At 36.8% G+C, this 21,024-nt stretch overlaps 1 protein-coding gene across 10 annotated transcripts in view; it reads left to right on the top strand.

Moving 5' to 3' along the window:
- The window catches only part of LOC149532447 (uncharacterized), a 36,859-nt gene extending 16,121 nt beyond the window's left edge, over nt 1-20,738 (top strand). For 2 of the 10 annotated variants that reach the window (XM_089806649.1, XM_089806651.1), the window contains exons 2-8: nt 2,784-3,320; nt 3,429-3,501; nt 5,470-5,550; nt 5,652-5,715; nt 19,844-19,931; nt 20,061-20,145; nt 20,238-20,738. In XM_089806649.1, coding sequence (XP_089662775.1) covers nt 2,797-3,320; nt 3,429-3,501; nt 5,470-5,550; nt 5,652-5,715; nt 19,844-19,931; nt 20,061-20,145; nt 20,238-20,327 — 1,005 coding nt within the window. In that variant the 5' untranslated portion in view covers nt 2,784-2,796 and the 3' untranslated portion in view covers nt 20,328-20,738. Of the gene's footprint in view, nt 1-2,753; nt 3,321-3,428; nt 3,502-5,469; nt 5,551-5,651; nt 5,716-5,791; nt 6,056-19,843; nt 19,932-20,060; nt 20,146-20,237 lie in introns of those variants that run through there. The other 8 variants (XM_089806652.1, XM_089806654.1, XM_089806648.1 and 5 more) reach the window with 6 other exon arrangements.
- Nucleotides 20,739-21,024: the final 286 nt, after the last annotated feature.

Here is a 21,024-nt window from a genome sequence, read left to right as displayed (position 1 = left end):
TCGAGACTTCACTATGGCTGCTCGGCAGTCTTCTACTAGCACAATTTGGCATCAATGGTGCACTTAAATGTGCACTCTCTCTTAGTTTGCTCAAGAAGAACTTGTCCTTTGATTGCTAGAGATTTAGACTGAACAACTTGGAGTTTGTGATGTATGACAGATTGGGAAACAACATTGCACACCTTTCACCAATAGCGATTCATGACGAGCTTCTCAGGTACTTCAGCTTCTTCATGCCAATATTTGCGACCCTATGGCCACTCCTTTTGTTCTTTGGTCTATGGATTTTTTGTTGTTTGTTGATGATTTCAGTAGAAAAATATGTGTATTATTTCTTAAAAAGAACTCAGAAGCATTTACTGCATCTCAAAACTTTAAACCTTTAGTTAGAAAAGAGTTTGAGAAATTGTGTTCTAATGAATTCTCGAGCTTCTATGATACTCATGGCATCAAGCGCCAGTTACCACACCCCACAGGCCACAACAAAACAGTGTAGTTGAACGTCGGAACAAAACAATCACTAAGATGGCTATATCCGAGCTCAAACACAAACATGTTCCAAAGAAGTTTTGGGTAGTAGTTAATGCTACAGTTTATCTTTTGAACCGATCACCCACAGTGGTGGTTAAATGTAAGACTCTGGAAGAGGCCTGGTTAGGTCACAAGCCCATAATTAGCCACTTGAAGTTTTTTGTGCTATCTTGTTTTTGTTTGGATCCCTGATGCGTCACGTACCAAGTTGGATGCCAAGAGTCAAAAACTCATGCTTGTTGGATACAGTAGTCTTCACAAAGCCTACCGCTTGATCGACATTGAGACATCTCGTCTCCTATAAAGTCATGATGTAGTCTTTGATGAGCAGTGAGGACCATTCATGCATGTTTCTCCTATTCCTGATCCAACGGACCAGCCTATGAAGGGTCATGATTTGGGAGTTTAGCTTCCATTAGATCCACCTGATGGGAGGGCTCCAAAAACTCTTGCAGCTCCAATTATACCAGTGATTCCTGTACAAACACCTCTGGCTTCTCCTACAGAATCACCTAGATATGCAAAGGCTTCACCTGAATTTGATCCCGATTCTTCTGATGAGGAACTTGATCATAGAGCATCTCGTGATACTAATGTTGGTCATTCTCCTCTCTGGCCTAAGTGGTGGGCTAAGATGCTTGCTGATTTTCGAGATGATGAGCTCGTTGATGAGAGAACTGCTCGGAAAAAGAGCAAACCTACAGAGTCAGTTTACTTTGCTCTCATGGCCAACATTCACAATGTGTTTGAACCTCAAACATATTCCAAGGCTAAAGAAGTTCCAGAGTGGGAACAAGCCATGCCATCTGAACACCAGAGCTTGTTGAAGAATAACACCTCGGTCCTTTTTGATCTTCCACCAGGGAAGAAACCCATTGGTTGCAAATGAATTCACAAAATCAAATACAAGTCTAATGGTACTTTGGATAAATACAAACGTCATTTAGTATATAGTGATCTCTTGATCATTGTTAATATCAAGCAAATATTTACCAATTACTTTGCAATAGTTTAAACACAAGGACAAATGCTTTGGTAGATTGAATGAAGAAATTAGTACAGCAATGATTGTCCTCCTAAATGAAATACAACTGTACATTTCATTAAAAAGAAAAAAATAAGACGGGTGGGGTAGATAAATGTACAATGCTACAATATACTAGAGGGGAATGCATAGTGTTTAATGTATGCTGCTACCTTTTCATTACAAATATAATACACAGTAAATTGGGCATTCTTGAGATCACATTTTACATGTGATCATTTATTACTTTGAGTATGCTTGAGCAAATGTAAGTTAAAGCGGGGTGGATGAAAATGTCAAAGCAGACATTGCGAGCCTTGCTCCACACATCATCCATTTACATAACCATTCCTTTTACCTGCAATGAACATTACTCTTTGGTGGGGAGGTGATGCCAAACTAGAAGCCTCATCAAAACCTTCAATCCTCTCTACTTGCCATGCCAGCTTCTTTCCCAATGATCTACTCACCTGCTTGATCATGTCAATAGCATTTATCATCCCCACTTGAATTTGACAATTTCACTTTAATAGTACGATTGGGACTGCTTTGAACTTTCCCCTTTTTGAATTAGGAAAAGCATTTATCAAAAAGTTAAGCCGTGTACTTTAAGATATTATGACAACTTCCATGCTGAAACATACCCTCTTACTAAACAATGAATTTTTCTTCATTGTGTAAAATTTAACCTTATAATATTTGAAATCTCCTACATTATTGAACTTTCACCATTTTTTTAGTTGCTGTTCCCTGCCATCTCTTAATAAAAGGCCTCCCATTCCTCTTACTGTCTTGGAAATGCATTTCCATTTCCATTGTTTTGAAACACTGGAAAGTTTAGGGTAATTTTGATTGGGGACAATTGGTGGTTGCATTGAAGGTAATCGGCTTCTTAGGTTTCTATGGAGGTAGTCGTCATTTTTAAATGAATGTAGTCTTCATTCTTCAATTTTTATTGTTGCATTATGAAGGTAATCTTCATTTTTGAAATTGTACCCTCTATGACAGTGACACTACTATAAGCCTTGCAAATAAGCATTGGTTTTTTACTCGTTTAGTTGAATATCAGTTATAAGGTAATAAATGCTGCACATTTTTTGCATACTGATAAGATATTTCTACTTGTTTTTGTTTTTGCGCTGTTTTTTAAATTTTTTTCAAGATGTTTAAATAGTATTGAATTTTTTAATTTGATCAGGGAGATTGACTCTGGGTCTCTTAATCCTAGCCAGGAGGCAAGAATGGGGAAGAAAAAGAGTCATCGCAAGACATTTTCAGAAAAGTCCATATCAGATCAGCCTGATGGACCTGACACTTCTTCATTTACTGCTTTTCTTTTTTCTCTGTTTAAATGTACCAAAGAATGTGATCAGTGCACAGATGATGATGAGGGCAAGCATGTTGAGATGGATGAGATACACTCAATGAAAGGTCCAAAGAATGTTGGTGGCAGGAAGCATCGCAATGCTAAGGCCAAGCACTCCTCAGGCAAATCTCTCAATCCAACAACAAGCACATCAAAATACGAGCATCAAAATTCTAGCCAAGATCCTGGTGAACATGTAGGAAATAACCATGAAGCTGATTGGCAACTGGTTACAGAGAATGATCTCAACTCTGAAGCAGGCTTATGTGAAAGCATGCAAGAAGGCATGTTTCCAGAAATGACTGAACCTTCATTTCTTCTTTCAAAGTCTTTCAGCAGTTTATTATCTTCTGCACTCCCAACAGTTGCACAAGGACAGAAATGGATGTTGCTGTATAGGTAGGAATCTAGGATTACATTACAATTATTATTACATCCATGTTGTAGCTAAAGTAGGTTGTTTGGTTATTAACTTTAAAGTACAGGTTGTTTTCTCTTTTGAAACAGTACACGGAAGCATGGAATATCCCTCCTTACACTTTACCGGAGAAGCACACAATGTCCTGGTCCATGTCTTCTGGTATGTTTCTGTCTTATTTATGGTAGGCTTAAGTTTATAATTCTTGGTATATTTTTTACAACATCATAATGTAGGAAACAATTATAGTTGATTTGTTTGCAATGGTTGACTGGTCCTCACCTTGATTAGAATTGAGATTAACATTTATTAATTCACAAGGTTAGCTGGAGACTACTTGGAAGTTTCCGGTACTGTTACCAGTACCCGTACCGGTATTGGTATGCTTATTTTTCAAAAATAGGAGACAAGCGTACTTGGAGACTGCAATTTTTTTTGTTTAAATAATTTAATAATTTCTATGAAATACCATAGACTCATAAGATATTGTTTAAAAAACAAGAACAATGGAAAGTTACAAGTATGAACATTGAACATTAAAAGTTTAAAGAGTCAAAAGACAAATACTAAATAGTAATGTCATATTAATATAGAGTCAAATAGTTCAAATCTTACATTGCATATCTCATGGTCATATCTGATTTGTGAATATCACATATGATCATCATTATATCAGATTAATAATCACTGAGATTATCATTACATATTGAAATTTAAATATAAAAATATATAGTTTGATACTATATCACTGATATGCAAACAAAAAAACTTCGATTTCTAAAAAATAATTAGAAATCTATTTAGTATCATCTACTCCACAAGGCTGTGATCATCCATCTCAAGGTCTTCAGCTATGATGTTTTCTAGAAAATCATCACTCGCCAATGCAGGTTCCTCTGATGGTAGTACAACTGGGGGAATTCATTAAGACCATCTGGTTCAACCACTTCTTCCACTATAGTTGCAGCATTTCCATCATGTGCAATTTAGTCCCATTTGGTCAAAAATCATAAAATGACTTAATGTTGTACTTAAAATTGTTTTTTAATTAGGAGATGGGTGGGAGACTTTATCTTTTGGAATCAGAGACTCAGATTCATTGGGAGACTTCGCCATGACAGTGATTTTTGAATACTCTGGAGACATGTCACCATCTCCGAGATGTGTCTAGAGGGGGTGAGATGGGTCTCTTGGTAACACTGTTAATTTAAGTATTTTGTCTGAGTTATGATAGTAGATTTTTATGTTGACTCCTAACAAATAAAGTTATGTGTGCTAATTTCTGATTAAGCTACTTTAATTGCAATGTTATGAAAAATTTTGGACTTCTACTTTGGGGTCAAATCTTTAAATGGGATTGCTTCGCATGTAGTAAACCTCTCCTTACTGTACCTGTAGGAACCTTGGGCATGAGGTGAAATTTTTTGGACTTCTACTTTGGGGTCAAATCTTTAAATGGGATTGCTTTGCATGTAGTAAACCTCTCTTTACTGTACCTGTAGGAACCTTGGGCATGAGGTGACTTGGCCTTTGTTTGGCTTCTTGATTGCATTTAAGCGAGCTCTATTGCTTACCCTTCTAGAAGGTTGTGACACAGTAGTGTAATATCTGATTATCAAGCAATTTTGAGTAATATGCATGAGAGAATGTCATATATATGTTGCCACCATAATAGTTTGTGATATTAGCAAAATCAATGTGCTGGTCATATCTAGTGTTACTGCACCCATAACATCAAATACCCTTTTCTAATACCCATTACATCAAATTGCCTTTTCTAACTATCATTGAATGGTTACGTTTGCTCCTATTTTTATCTGAATTCATTGCGTCAGTGGAATGAACTGTTTGTCTCTACTCTATAGAAAAGACATCCCATTTAAAAGTCTTGAAATGAGTAACAAGTAATGTAACAACATAAGTTATTTTCAATGAGGAAAATAAATGTGAACCAATTGGACAGTTGACTTTTCCGGCATTCTTAAGTCTTGGTTTGATAAACAGATTATTTTCAAACTTATTTTAATCTGGATTTCTTATTATGTTTGCTTTAAGATAAGAAAAAATGATATAATGATAATGTCATTGAATGCTTGTGAAGTCACTCTGGTATCCGGGATTTATTGACAGGTAGTTGGGGATCACCAGGGTGCTGTTTTTGGTGGTTTATTAGCAGCGCCTTTACTACCAACTAGCAGCAAAAAGTATTCGGTATGAAGATTTCTTGCCACGCAAAGTTTGTCTTTGCCGTATAATTTTATTTTCTATGTGGAACTATTTCAATCCTAACTCTAATAGTGAAATGTAACCAGGGCTCGAATGATAATTTTGTATTTACAAATGTTTCTGGCAGACCAATTTTGTTTCGTCCAACAGGTACTTTCCTCTTCCTTTTTTATCCGCAAGTAAATATTTTCCCCATACTTTTTAATATTTGCTCAGCCTTGCACAGGTATTTATGATGGTATACCAGAGATTTTACCTGACTACCATATGTTAAAAAGTATGATTAGTTAGTCTTGATCAGCCGTGTGGAATGTCTTTTTGCACTTAACATGGCTGAAAATTCCGGGACTTGAAAATTGCAATTATAAAGTGAAAAGATATTGTGATAGTCTGGTATGACAATTACCACAGAGAAATGGTATAATTAATTGTGATATTTGCAAGCCATATATTATTCTCCATGCTTGAACGGATGTGTTGTGTGATTCCATTGGTGAGTGTCTTGGATTCAAATATCAGTAGTTACTTTTGTACTTTGAATCTTTTTTAGTCTTGTCATAACTTGCAAAATAATGAGGCATATTTCTGCCCTCGGGTGTCTTTAGTTAATTAATGCCGGTAGGCATTTTACAATGTTAGAATGGGTGGAGTGTGATGGTGTGAGCGTGTTAATGTTAACAATTACCTTTTTAGTTTAAATTTGACAACTATATGCACGTCAACATTTTAAAATTATTATAAACGTAATATACTTTTAAAAATAATTTAATAAACACCACACAAAAAATGATTTGCTAAAATTATAATTTTTTAAGACATAAATAATCATTTTTTTAAGAAATTAAAACAAAAAACAGAACTCAGTCCTGAAAAACAAATATAGATACAACGAATTTTAAGTATTTTATAATTGATATCTGTCAGCATTTCTTTAGATAGATTTATTTAAGATATCTAGACTAGTAGGTTATGATGGCGTCATGGCATGCAAGGTATTGCGACATTAAAATTTAAGCAGTTGGATGAAAAGAAAATGTTAATGGAAGGGTTATAATTGAACTGAATAATGAACTTGATAGATTACATAAATTCATGAAGTGAAGAAGATCCATAGCCAGCCGTTATTTTTATAATGAGAGGTTCAAGAATTGGTCATGTAATAAATAAGCATCTTGAGTCGAGAATATATTTACTTTGTTAATTTGGCTGCATACTGTCCTTTAGTGACGATAGAAGGTACAATCTCTAATCATGGATAATAGTGGTGGTATTAGAGGGTGTTGATCAACAAAATTATATATATATATATGTGTGTGTGTGTGTGTTGAGGAAAATGGACATTATGTGGAAGGCAGTTATTGGGGATTGAATCCTTAATAGAGAAAGTTATGTTTCCTACCCCTTTTGTCTTAGTTACTGGGTTTGTGCATCCTGCACACGAATCCGGATGCTGGTGCACTATGGTGCGGGTTCTGGTGTGTTCAGATGCTCACAAGGAGCTCTTTTTCTCCCTGTGGGTGCATCTGGATGCTCATGTGAGCATCCAATTGCACCCAAGTGGATCTGGATGCACCCAGACGCCCAGCACTCAGAAAGTTGTATCTTTTAGATAGGGCGCATCACAAAAAACTTGTTGAAAACTTGTCTCCTTTGACTGTTTACTGCTTGAGTATTCATTTTAAACAAAAACTGCAGGTCCTTAGCTACTTGCTGAAAACTAGTCTTCTTTGACCTATGAGTTTACTTTGTGAGTCTCATTTTGAGCAATAACAGCAAGTATTTAGCTACTCATGTATTCAGTAAGCTTTCCAACTATTGTTCTAAGTTCTAACTATAGTTCCTAGACTCTCCAAGACTCTCCTAGTCCTCTTCGAGTTCTGGGGAGTTCTGAGTCCAGTCACCCTGGCCAAGTCCAAGTGACCTGCAACACTCCAGAAACTCAGCACAGGCAAAACTCCCCAGAAACCTAGTTTATGCCGAGTCTTGCTGAGTTTTAGCTGAGTCTCGAGTTGAGTCAGCCTTGCCGAGTGCACACCCGGGAACTATGGTTCTAAGTTCTAACCATTGAATTCATCAATGTTATACCTTGACATGTTCCCCATTGATCTAATATTAGACTTGCTTTGTATTCTCACAAGACCCTTGGAAAACCCCACTGAAACCAGTTATGCACACACTACAACATACTGTTGTTCTAGTCTTTCAAAATTGTCAAAAGGTTATACCACAAAACACAAGAAGCTATGACAACAAACAAATTGGCCCTTGGCCAAATAACAAGTCTGATGCCAATGTTGGGAACTTAAAAATTGTTACATTTGACCTTGACACATTTCCATCCCTTTATCAGAAGGTCCCATAAAGTGAAGTTTCACTCAAGACTATGAGCTATCGCTTGGTTTACTATTATAATATTTACACTTCCAGATATGCCTGACTTCTTGGAGCCTCTGAAATTCTTGTGGTAGGTTTCCATAAAGGAGATTCTATATCAATTTTGAATTTATTGGTTCCTTTCCCACCAACTGAATTCTCACTACTGGCCATCTTGCAATCTGATTTTTTGCTATTATAAGAAATTAAATAAAATTAATTAGAAAAAACTAAGAAATGTAAGCATAAAAGTGGAATCAAAAAGGTATAAAAACATTAGAACAAAGAGCTAAACTTGTTCCTTTATTTTAAAAAAATGAATTTGGATTTTTTTTTAAAAATTAATCAAAATCTTTAAAAAAATTGTTAAAAGACTCAAGGATAGGGCAAAATGCTCATTGTAGATGCTTAGATCTCCTTTGTGGAAGCTATTTAGCACTTGACGAACAATCCTCTTCAGAAATAATCACTTGCCCTTCAAAATGCCAAAATGGAGACCAAATGAGAAGAGAACAACATAGCAAACAAATGATGTTTTAACAATGAATCGCCTCATAAAGGCCCGTTTTAGGGTTTTGTGGAAAATAATAATAAAAAGCTTTGTTTTTGAGCACATGCTATTAGTGAAATTTCACTTTTAAATTCTTTCAAGTGGAAATCTAGGCGTTGGGCATCCGGATGTGCCTAATTGTGTGTGGATACTCACAAGGAGCACAACCACTAGTAGGATAATATCTTCCAAGATAGAATGTTTCTTTAATGGTCATTTAGTCATCTTTAGTCTGTATAGGAAAGTTTCCCATTCTATCTTTTGTCAATGTATGTTTATTTTTAGAAACATCTTGTTTGTACATTCTATAAGAACGTTTCCGTTCTTTGTTAATAATCCTCCCATTATTCTATCATCTGTTTTGTGTAACATGGTATCAGAGCTTAGGTTTTTTTCCAAAACAATTAAGAATTTCATTATGAAATCTTATGTTATTTAATTTTTTCGAAATAAATCTGTTCAAATCTGCTTGTTAGTAGACCCATCTAGGGTTTCTGTTCAAAAATCAGTTTGCAGCATTTTTGTGGGTTTGTTTTTATTAAGAAAGTAATTGGTAAAATACTTGCTTGTTATTAACAGAGACCGAAAGGTCAATAAATACAAAAGAATAAAACAATGTTTCCTTAGGAAACGATCATAAAAAATAGAAACATTCTATTCTAATAGAGAAAGCTGAAAAAGCGAAAGCCAACTAGATATTTATAATAGATTACCATTAACTAATAATAAACGATTATCTATTATCGTAATACCCTCCCCTAATGGTTAATCTATCTATAACACCAAGCTGTCCTATGAATGACAAACTTAGTAGGACCAAGAGGCTTGGTGAGAATGTTTGCAGTTTGATCTGTGGTAGAAACATACTGCAGATCTATAGTCCCATCTTCAACCAACTGTCCCATGTAATGACAATGAACATCCACATGCTTGGTTCGTTCATGGAAGATTGGATTTCAAGCTAACTTGATAACGTCTCCGTTATCAACAAGCAGAGTAGTTGGTCTTGCTAGTGACATCTGCATATCCCCAAGCATCTGACGAAGCCAAACAACTTCATATCCTTCCTTAACAATCCCTCTGTATTCGGCCTTTGTAGAGGAGAGATAAACTGCCTGTTGCTTCTTACTAGGCCATGTGACTGCACCGGATCCCAAACTGAACACATATCTAGAAGTTGACTTTTTATCATTATCAAAGCTTGCCCAATTTGAATCTGTGAACTGTTGATGCGAGTTTTGTACCACTTACATAACATATTAGGATTTGAATATTCGATACGGGATATCAAACATGCAACTCCTCTCTTGAAAAGTTATTACTCATGAAGACATAAGCAATAGCTCCAATGTTCCTTACACCATTGGATACTTGCTCAATTTTATCGATGTGATTTGCTAGTAATCACGTAGGCGGCCTTACGCTATTCATTCAAAGATGACTTGGACTTTGGTGGGATGAGGGTGATGGCGGCTCAGTTTGTGAAATGTGCGGGTGGCAGATAATGTTGATGGTAGTGATGATGGAGGGTGTGTCTGCCAATGATGATGTTGATGGGAAAGCGATGGTGGTGGAAGGTGAGTGGATGTGTTCTAATGCTTAACTTACTCCTCTAACTTGCTTCTTTAAGCTTCGACTACCCAGCTACTTACTATTCTACTCCTACTCTTATGAATGGAAGGTTAGCAAATGGACGGGGATCGAACCTAATGAGAGCTGACCAGCGGCCTCACTTCCACAGGTGCAATGATTCAAAGGAATAATAAACTAGCTTACCATACAAAGCTTCCCAACCAGCCGCTAGGATGCTAATGGCCTAGTATTGATCCCTATCAAACATTTACCAATGCTACCATACAACTATCCATCTACTTTAACTTTCACTTAAACAACTTAAACAACTTGAAATGAAATCTAAGTGGAAGTAGAAAACATGCAATAACACCCAATGTTCTTGATCAACCTGCCAATCGCAACAATGAAAAAGAGAGCATTTTGGTATTCTCTTCGCAACAATTTCTCCGACACTCTACAAATGAGAGCAAATGGCCTTTTATAGGGGCTAAAAATACAACGGACGGTGGAGATCAAAACAAGATCAACCATCCAGATTGGATCCTCAAAACCCTAATTAGGGTTGCCACCCCATTGGCCAATGTGAAGCTGCCACCTCATCAATGGACCAATGAAAAAAGTGCAAAAAGTGGCAACCAATGAGAAGGCACCAAAATGGTGGCCAATCAGAAATAGACACTTGTCCTATTCTAGAAGAAAGGGAAATTGCCACTTGGGCTTACATCAAATGATCTTCTAATATAACTCTTCCCTTTTCTTTCATCTTCTTAGCTAAGGCAATGAACTTAGCTAGCCTTTCGTTAACTTCTTCCATAGGAGGACAAGGTGCGTGCTTCGCCTTGAGTTCCACTGACTTTTGTACAATCTAGCAATTAGGTAGAACATATAGGAGCTCATGTAGAATTGCCTTGGGTTTTGCACGGTGAGGAGTTGCAATTCTAAGTTCTCGCTTATGATCTTGGCCCAATCAAACCTTCTTTTTCCTTTCTCAATCTCATCAATGAAGAAGTACATCCAGTTTTCAAATCTCAATCCTTGAGCTAGGCCCATGATCCGACTGAGTAGAACAACAAGATCACAATATTCTGGTTTGAAATCTGCCATTGTAAGCCTCGATGATCTGTTAACTCCTTTTCTTCCCTCGCGTATCGAATTTTGCTTTAGATGCATGTAATAGGCTCCTTGGTTATCTTGAAATGACTTAGTTGCTTGATCCATCATTACAATCGTCATGCCCTTGTACTGGGGAATGTTAAATGTTTCTTCAATCGCTTGTTCGCCAATGCTGGCCAACCCTCTCTTCCCTTTATCAAAAATAATGGAATTATTGTTTAGATCAAATCTGGATGCACATTCCATAATCGATTCTAGACAAGGCAATGTGGGAGGAAAGGCCGTTGCGTGTACAATTCCACTCTTGTAAATCCTTTTTGCCAAGGGGGATTGTCCTTCCTTCAGTCTGTCCCTCATCAGTATCATGTCCACTATACAGATATTGGTGTCAGTTATTCTCTTCATTTTCGAGAAGAAGGAAGTATTGGGCATCATATCCTCTTTTTCTTTCTTAGTGTTCGCTCGCTTGGGATTCTTACTTGCACTATCATCCTCCATGCTCGTCGCCCTATTACGGGATGGTAGAGTGGTGGACCAAAAGGCAAGAAGAACCAAGCGGAGCAATCCTTAGACTAGAACGAAAGATGAATGTCAGCTTAAGCACTCCTTGCAACTCTAGATGATGAAAATACACCTTAACCGATAAACTTATAGCGACTTTTCGAAACCTAGGATATGACTTTCAAGTAGTTCAAATCCCTTTGCAAATAGAAATTTACACTCCTAAAACTATCCAACACTTGCCTTCTATGCAAAAATCAAACTTTCATATGTATCTCTTCTCCCAACAAAATTGCCAAAATCTGGTATAAAAAATGCAGTCCAAAAGAGGAAAAAATCAGACCTTCACCATGAATTGCTCAAAAATCAGAATCAGATCTGCCTCAATAAAATGCCAAGAATGGAAAATTTTGCCTTTGTCTCAAATTCGCCCATGCATGAAGTCTGAAATCTGCCCAAAATGCTACCTAGGGCACAAATCGCAGCCCACAAATGGAGGAGAAAACCACCAAAATATGCAAGAATCTGCCCACAAGAAAAATCGCCAAGGTCTGAAAATGGAGAAATGCAAGCAAAAATTGCCTAAGCATGCTAAAAACTGCCCTCCACTAAATTTGCCTCCACAAAATTCGCCCAAGTCTGGAAAAAATCTGCTCCTCCACAAAATTCGCCCACATGGAGAGGAAGAAATGATTTGTGAAAATGAAATGGGGATGAGACTTTCTTTATAGCGAATTTTCTTTCTCCATAAAGCTGGCCTACATGGTCTAGGAGAAAACAAAAAATAAAAATTAAATTCAAGTTAAGGCCCACAATTAAATATTTAGCTCAAAAAAATTAATTTTGCCAAAAGAAAATTGCACTTTTAAATTTACCAATTAGCTTGCAAAACGAAATTAAATGGCCTTGAGGGTGTTAAATATTCCATTTAATGAGGGTTTAGTAATTAATACGTCATTAAATTTGGATTTTGGCTAATCAAAAGCCATTTTTTCAATATTAAATTACTAAATTCGTTAAAAACTTAAAAGTTTTCAAGGCAAATTAATCCAATTAAAGTCAATTTTTGCAATTTTCTCCCAAATCGATTTTGCCAAGCTAAAAATTTAAAAAAATAAAAATAAAATTGCATTTAGAACCAAAAAATCGATTTTTTGCAATTTTCCTCATTTCAACAAAATTTAAAAAATTTCACCAAAGAAAAATTTGAGATTTTCCAAAAACTTAAGTCTAAAAAATTTCTCTTTTGAAAATTATCCAAATTTTCAGAGTTACAACCAAATTTTCAAAAAAAACGTCTAAGTACAAAATTCACAACTTTATCCTGCCAAGTTGAAATTAAATTAGAAAATTATTCGGCCTAAGGACAAAATTGATAGCTCTGGAAAATCAAGTTGAAACCGGGTGAAAATAAATGTAACTTTCTCCCCACTGGCCCTGAAGGTGTCCAAGGCTCAAAATTTTCAAAACTCAAAAATTTTGGGCAATCCAAAAATTTGCCAAAGCGATTAGAAAAAAGGGGGTCCCCAAAAATTTTGGGGTGATGGTGTGAAAACTTCACAACATGAACCCACTAAGTTTAGGATTAGAACTTTGAGAGTACAGAAGTCCATAATCTAAAGTGCCCTTCACATAACGAAGCACATGCTTTGCTGCCATCCAATGATCAACCTTAGGAGCTGTCATAAAGCATGAAATATAGTTGACTGCAAAGCTGATATTAGGCCTAGTAGCAGAGTTGTAGATGACCTTGTCTACCAGTTGCCTGTATGTAGTATTATCAACGGAAGGAGAATCAAACTTTGTGGATAATTTGGGACCTTTCTTAACTGAAGGAGAATCGGACTTTGTGGATAACTTGAGACCTTTCTCCATAGGTGTAGATGCAAGCTTGCAATCTTGCATACGAAATTTGTCTAATCGGGCACTAACATATTTGGATTGAGAGATGAATATACCAGAATACTATTACATGAGCCCAAGGTCAGTTATATCAAAAGACTGACATAAATTCTATTTGATTCTCTGAATCAAAGATGTCGAACTGCCAGTGATGATCAGATCATCCACGTAAATAACTAGAAGGATGATGTCACTGTCAGTAGTCTTGATGTACAGTTTTGAGTTTGAAGAACTCTTGGCCTTGATCACTGAGCTACTTATCAATTTTTATGTACCATGCCCAAGGGGCATGCTTAAAGCCATAGAGAGCTTTTACCAATATGAGAACCTGATTTTTTTTACTAGCAACCCTGAAATCAGGAGGATGCATCATGTAGACCTCTTTATGAAGATCACCACTCAAGAAACCACTCTTGACGTCCATGTGATGGACCTTCCAGCCAAACTGTGCAACCATGGCTAGGACTAATCTGATGGTGCTCATCTTTGCAGTAGGAGGAAAGGTCTCCTCATAATCAATGCCCTGATGCTGAGAAAAGCCCTTCACCACTAAATGAGTTTTGTATTTATCCAAAGTACCATCTGATTTGTATTTGATTTTGTAAACCCATTTGTAGCCCATGGGTTTCTTCCTTGGTGGAAGATCAGAAACGGCCCAAGTGTTGTTCTTTAGTAGGCTCTGGTGTTCAGATGTCATGGCTTGTTCCCACTTCGGAATTCCTTTAGGTTCAAACACATTATGAATGTTGGCCATGAGAGCAAAGTTAATAGAATCTATAGTTTTGCTCTTTTTTCGAGCAGTTCTCCCATCAGTGAGAGCTCATCAGCAAGTGTCTTAGCCCACCACTTAGGCTGAAGAGGATAACGACCTACATGAGTATCAGGAGATGTGTGATGATCAGGTTCCTCATTAGAAGAATCTTAATCAAACTTAGGTGAAGCATCTACAAAGCGAGGTGATCCTGCAGGAGAAGCTTGAGTGTCTATATAGGTATCACTAGTATAATTGGAGCTGCAGGAGCTACTGGAGCCGTCCCATCAAGTGGACCATGGAAGCCGAACTCCCAAATCATGAGCCTTCATAGGATTGTCTACTAGATTAGGAACAAGAGAAACAAGCATGAAAGGTCCTCGTTGCTCATCAAAAACTACATCACGACTGTAGATGAGACGAGATGTCTGAAAATCAATTAGGCGGTAGGCTTTGTGAAGACTACTATATCCAACAAGCATGAGTTTCTAACTCTTGGCATCCAACTTGGTGCGTGAGGCATCAAGAATCCAAACAAAAGCAAGAGAGCCAAAAACCTTTAGGTAACTAACTCTGGGCTTGCGACCTGACCAGGCCTCTTTCGGAGTTTTACCTTTGATCGCCACAGTGGGTGACCAGTTCAACAGATAAACTACAATATTAACTGCTTCTGCCCAAAACCTTCTTCGGAACATGTCTGTGTTCAAGAATGGATTGAGCCATCTCGGTGATTGTCCTGTTCCAATTATCAACTACACTGTTCTGTTATGGCGTGTGAGGTGTGGTTAATTGGTGTTTGATGCCATGTGTATCCAAGAAGCTGGAGAAAACATTAGAACAAAATTCCCCCCCATTGTTTGATCTAAGAGTAATAATAGATTTTCCAGACCTTTTTTCAACTAAAGGTTTAAACTTCTGAAATACAGGAAATGCATCTGATTTCTTTTTAAGGAAATACTCCCACATTTTTTTGCTAAAATCATCAACAAACAATAGAAAATACCTAGACCCAAGAATAGGAGTGGCCATAGGGCTGCAAATATCGGCATGAATAAATTGAAGTACCTGAGAAGCTCGCCATGAATCACCACTGGTAATAGGTGTGCAATGTTGCTTCCCAACCTGACATGCATCACAAACTCCAAGCTATTGAGTTTGAATATCTAGCAATCCAAGAACAAGCTCATCTTGAGCAAGTTGTGAGAGATAATGCACATTCAAGTGCCCATATTGTTGATGCCAAAGTGTGCTGACAAAAGATTGCCGAGCAGCCATAGCTAAGTCGCGAGAATCATTAGAATTAGTAAGTCTGAAAAGACCATGATCCTCAAGACCCATTGCAACAGTAGACTAAGTCGCCCGATCAATGATGATGCACTGATATGAACTGAAGGTGACATTCAAGTGTGGAGAATGTCGCAACAATTGACTAATTGAGAGTAGATTTAGTTCCATCCCTGGAATGTAGTAGACATCAAGGAATATGAGATTCCTCCCAGTAGACTGAATCTGAGTGTTGTCTTTGTCGACAACTGTGTACTCTTCTCCACCACCAAAAATAATAGAGTCTGAATAAGGCTGGTAGTCGGTAAAGCAGTCTCTGTGGTGAGTGGAATAATGAGAGGCACCTGAATCAATGTACCAGGTAGACAACTTCACATGATCTACAGGTCTTTTAGCCATGAAGGTGTAAAAGGCAAATTCTGCTTGCTCAGTGTGCTCTACACTATTTGCTTTGGGTTGCGAACTTGATTACGTAGATTGTGTAGCTTAGCGTTTTCAACATTCAACCTTCATGTGTCCAAACTTGTGGCAGTAGTTGCATTGAATGTTTTTCTTTCAGGAACCATCTGATGCTGGAGTAGAAGACTTTTGTTGAGATGGTTGCCGAAACTTGCCTTTATCCTTCTGAAAGGATTTCGCAGCAAAGGCTTGCTTTGTGGAAGTGGAATTGGAGTTGCTACCGAACTGTTGTTTCCATTGATCTTGCTGAAACAACAATGTGTAGAGATCAGTGAACTTCAAAACAACACTAGAAGATGTGATGTTGAGAGTCTTGATAAAATGCTCACAAGACTTTGGTAAACTCTGAAGATTGATAATCACAATATTCTCTTCTTCCATCTTGCGATCGATGGCAATTAATTGATCATGGATTTCCCGAATCCGATTCAGGTGTGCTTGGAGCGAGGTGTGCTCATTCTTGACAATAGAAAACAGGGTGTTTTCAGAAAGAAGGCTTTGCTTTTGTCAGAAGTCTCATGAAGACCTTTGAGATGTGTCCAGATCTTGGCAGCTGTCTTGGCACATGGAATTTGAGGAAGTTGATCATTAACCACAGATAGTTTGAGAAGCATCACCGACTCTCGATTATTCAGATCCCATGTATTTAGATCAGAACCAAGAGCAGTCAAACGCTTCGTAACACCCAGTACAAGTTGATCGATGTTCCAATATTAAAAAATGGCGATGATCCGCTACTTCCAAGTGCCATAATTTCGACCATTGAATTTGGAGTTGTGCTCAAGTAGAATGTTTGTCAGTGATGCCATGGCTCATTTTTCAATAAAAAGCTATAAAGCTCTGTGAAGGCACGTTCTTGAAGGCAAAAAATGGAAGACCCAGAAAAATCAGAGAGTGACGTAGAAGGAATATGGAGTCATCTTCTTGATCTGTTGGCTCAAAAATCGAAACACCCAGAAAAATTTGACGACGACCCAGTCGAGCTCTCAAAAAACCCACCAAGAATCTGAAATCAAAATATTTTTTAGCACTCAGAAATTAAGGTTTCGAAAAAATATAGTCGGTAGCCATGAATGGTCGAAAATTTGACAAATACTGAGGTTTTCTAATAAAATCGTCGAGTTTACTTCAAGGATGGATGAACAGGGTTGAATACTGCTGAACAAACACCAAAGAAATGGCGTAGCAGGCGTGACAAGGAGGACTTGAAGGTAGAAACCCGTCTGCAGAAAAAATGGCCCATTTTTTGCAAAAAACGGGATGCAAAACACAGATTTCTGCGGTTTGTAGCAGCGTTGAGCCCTTCACAAACAAGAGCAGTAGGTTTGTAGCAGCATCGAGTTTCTCGACAAATGAAAACAGGAGCAGTAAACAAAAACACAAGTTTCCAAAAATCGCAATTTTTGGAGGGCGGACTGCTCTTAAAAAAAAAGGCAAAATCACACGGGATGCATGCTTGTTTACATTCACGAACTAGAGATCATTGAAAAATTTGGACAAATTCGGAGATTTGTTTTTGACGATTCTCCAAAATTTGAACAGAAACCCTAGTTGGGTTTTTTTTTTTTTTTTTCCTAAAACAAGAAAACTCTGAAATTAAATCAAAAAAATTTAACAAATAATTTCAAAAAGAAATTATAAATTTTTTGAAAAAAATTGAAGTATTGGCTCTAATAACATATTATGGAAGTAATTTGTAAAATACTTGTTATTAACAGAGACTGAAAGGTCAATAGATACAAAAGAATAACACAATGTCTACTTAGGAAACAATCATAAAGAATAGAAACATTCTATTCTAACAGAGAAAGCTAACTAGATATTTACAATAGATTAATATTAATTAATAATAGACTATTATCTGTTATTGTAATAGTTTTTTCTACCTCCATTCAACGTGTCTACGGTTGTCTGCAACTCGCGAGGCCATCTTCACTTGCAGCATCTTTTTTATGCTCGTCTACAATTTTTTTGAGGTTTTTCCAGCCAGCGAGGGTTTCCTTCAAAACTTCCTGTTTTCTTGCCGGTTCAAGAATCTACTTGCAGGTTCCTGATGGGTTTTTGCAAAACTTCAACTGGGTCGTCATCAGATTTTTCTAGGTACCTCAGTTTCTCTGTCTTGAAGTCCGGACCAATCAGACTTTTATTCTGATTTCAGATTCTTTTTGGGTTGCTTGAGATCTCATTTGGGTTTTCCTCGGATTTTTTTGGGTCTCCACTCCCTTGTGAACATTCAAAAGCACCTCACCTCCGCATAGGTGCATAGACGCACCTGCATCCGAGGGGGGGTAGGGATACACAACTCCGATAACATAGGTTGGAATCCTAGTTACTAGGGTAATTGTTTTGAGGCACAGGTTTTGTGTTGGTTTTGGCAAGCAAGCAAATAGATCGAAAAGGTTGCAAAAACAGCAATTGTTTAGGTGTGTAGCTCTTCACTTGTACTGTTTTGAGGTCTTTGGGGGGTAGGGATACACAATTCCGATAACATAGGTTGGAATCCTAGTTACTAGGGTAATTGTTTTGAGGCACAGGTTTGTGCTGGTTTTGGCAGGCAGGCAAATAGATGAAAAGGTTGCAAAAACAGCAATTGTTTAGGTTTGTAGCTCTTGACTTGTACTGTTTTGAGGTCTTTGGAAAGATAATAGCAGACACAAACACATTTATTTATTTTAATTTTATTTTTTGATCGGTAAGAGGCTGAAGCCGAGATTAATTATTATTATGTGTTATGATTAATTATTTTTATTATTTATTTATTAAGCTCGAGTAGACTCGAATCCAAGACCTCCCAAACAAGAGGTTCACAATTTATCGTTGCGTTGTAGGTTCTTGCCTAAACACATTTATTACACTTTGCTTAAATACTTTTTTCAAGCTTACCTGCTGGTTCTCAAGGTATTTATCAAAAATGTCTCCTGGTTCTGAGACGTGTCTCTGTTTCTAAGATGTTAAATTCGAGAGCTACTGTCAAATTGTTGTGCATCTATAAATAGGTTAGGGCTCCAAAAAGATGCCATAGTGTAATTGGTAGAGAATAGTGTAAAAATAAGTTAGATATCTAAGGACCATAGTCTTTTTGTCTAGTGGTAGTATAGTGCACAATCTCCCTAGGAGATGATTGATAATAATATATTAGTTCTGAATCATCTGCCTTGGCATAAATTTAAATTGATGAATGAACTAAAGTTCACAGCCCTTATTTTGCAGAGTCATTTGCATTTTGTTTTGTTGAATCTCACGAGGTAACAGACATTTTCCTCTTTTCTTTTCCTATTTTGTGTGGGTGTCTTTTATATATAGTAATTGGAACTCATCATCAACAAATAATGGGATAAAAAGAATTGTTCAAGAATTGAAATTTATTACAGAAGTAAACATATTGGATTAAAATCTTGTTCAGATTTTAAAAACATAACAAAAATGATAATTAACAAACTGAAAAGATAAATAGACAGTAAAAAAATGCATCTTGTAAAATAGAGTAGACCTGCACAAACTATCTAAGCAGGGAAAATACATGTAGGCAAGATTAATTGCTTGTACAACATATTCAAGATGGCCTTTTAAAGGTCTCTAGACATTGAAGAACCCTGAACAAAAAGGAATCATTTCTCCATGGCTATAGCTAACTGTTTTATCAGGAGTATAATGTAGTTTTTTTGGAAATGGGGCTTAAAAAGTGGGTTCATCTTTCTAACTTGGGCAATCTGCTTGATCAGAACTTTATTCCTTCGGTATGATTGTTTAGTTGTGCCGTGACTTCACAGGTGTAAATCGCTATTTTGTTTTATGTTCAAATGATTCACTAGCACTTGGTGGGGGTGGGCACTTTGCTCTTTACTTGGATGGAGATCTGTAAGTTTTATTTTAAAATTACTCATCCTTTCTTCTGAATCAAGAAAGATCTTGTATAAAGTTGTCATCTATTTCTAGGAAGGAGACAAAGGTGAAATATCTTAACTCATGTTAACTGAATATTTTAAGGCTGCGTGGATCAAGTGGATACTGTGAGACATTTGGCAACTCTTGCTTGGCACACACAGAAGATTTTGAGTTGAAGGATGTGGAGGTGCTTTTTCTTTCTTCTATACTTATTCTTTGAGTTATTCAAGGCTTACACATTCTCTATTTTTTCACACGCTAATATTTATTACCTAACAGCTATGGGGCTTTGCATATGCTTCAAAATATTTATCAACAGTGACCCCATACAGTGAAACTCGGGAAGCTCCAGGAATCTTTAGATGGTAGCATTAATTATACTGTAAATGGTTTAACCGTTATGTGGTGTTTTCATCTTGTGGATATGGTGCCGAATGTAATTATGTAGTCTGAATCATTTCTAGAAATTACCAAAATGCCGAGTCTTGTACAGCCAATGTTAAGTGGACCATTCAACTTTCTTCACACAATTCATTGTAAATTTTTAAACCAAGACGTTTTTCATGGCATGAATTTGTGAACTGCCAAACTCTAATACCTTGAATCTAGATTTCTATAACATTTGATCCTGTCCGGAAGATGTTTAAATGTTAATTATAACATTCTATCAGACAAGGAGCTGAATAATTTTAGTCATTGTAATCTGATACCTTTTCGGTATCTATTTATACGTGTATTTCTATGCTATTTTAAGCAGAATCTAATTTGGAGTTGTTACAATTCAGGCATTCATCTTAAATTGTGGAAAACTTTGCATACCAATTGGGTTAGGTTTATTGGATTAAAAATATTGTTCTTCAAATCATAGGAATACTATTTTAGTATATACGTGGCTTTACCCTGGCATACTTTATCATGATTATGTGTGTTTTTTTTGTTTTTTTCCCCTTTGGTTTTGTAATCAGTTTTGAAAAATTCAACCGTATACTTGTGCATGTTTGGAAAAATATACAAATTTTCTATAGTATATGCTACAGTACACAAGTCATCCTAATTATATTTTATA

This window comes from Cupressus sempervirens, chromosome 10 (genome assembly GCF_028749045.1).
Source record: "Cupressus sempervirens isolate cs-2001-9-10 chromosome 10, ASM2874904v1, whole genome shotgun sequence".
In the NCBI taxonomy this organism is placed as follows: domain Eukaryota; kingdom Viridiplantae; phylum Streptophyta; class Pinopsida; order Cupressales; family Cupressaceae; genus Cupressus; species Cupressus sempervirens.
The sequence above is the reverse complement of the archived record's forward strand: the minus strand, read 5'-3'. Positions and strand labels throughout refer to the sequence as shown.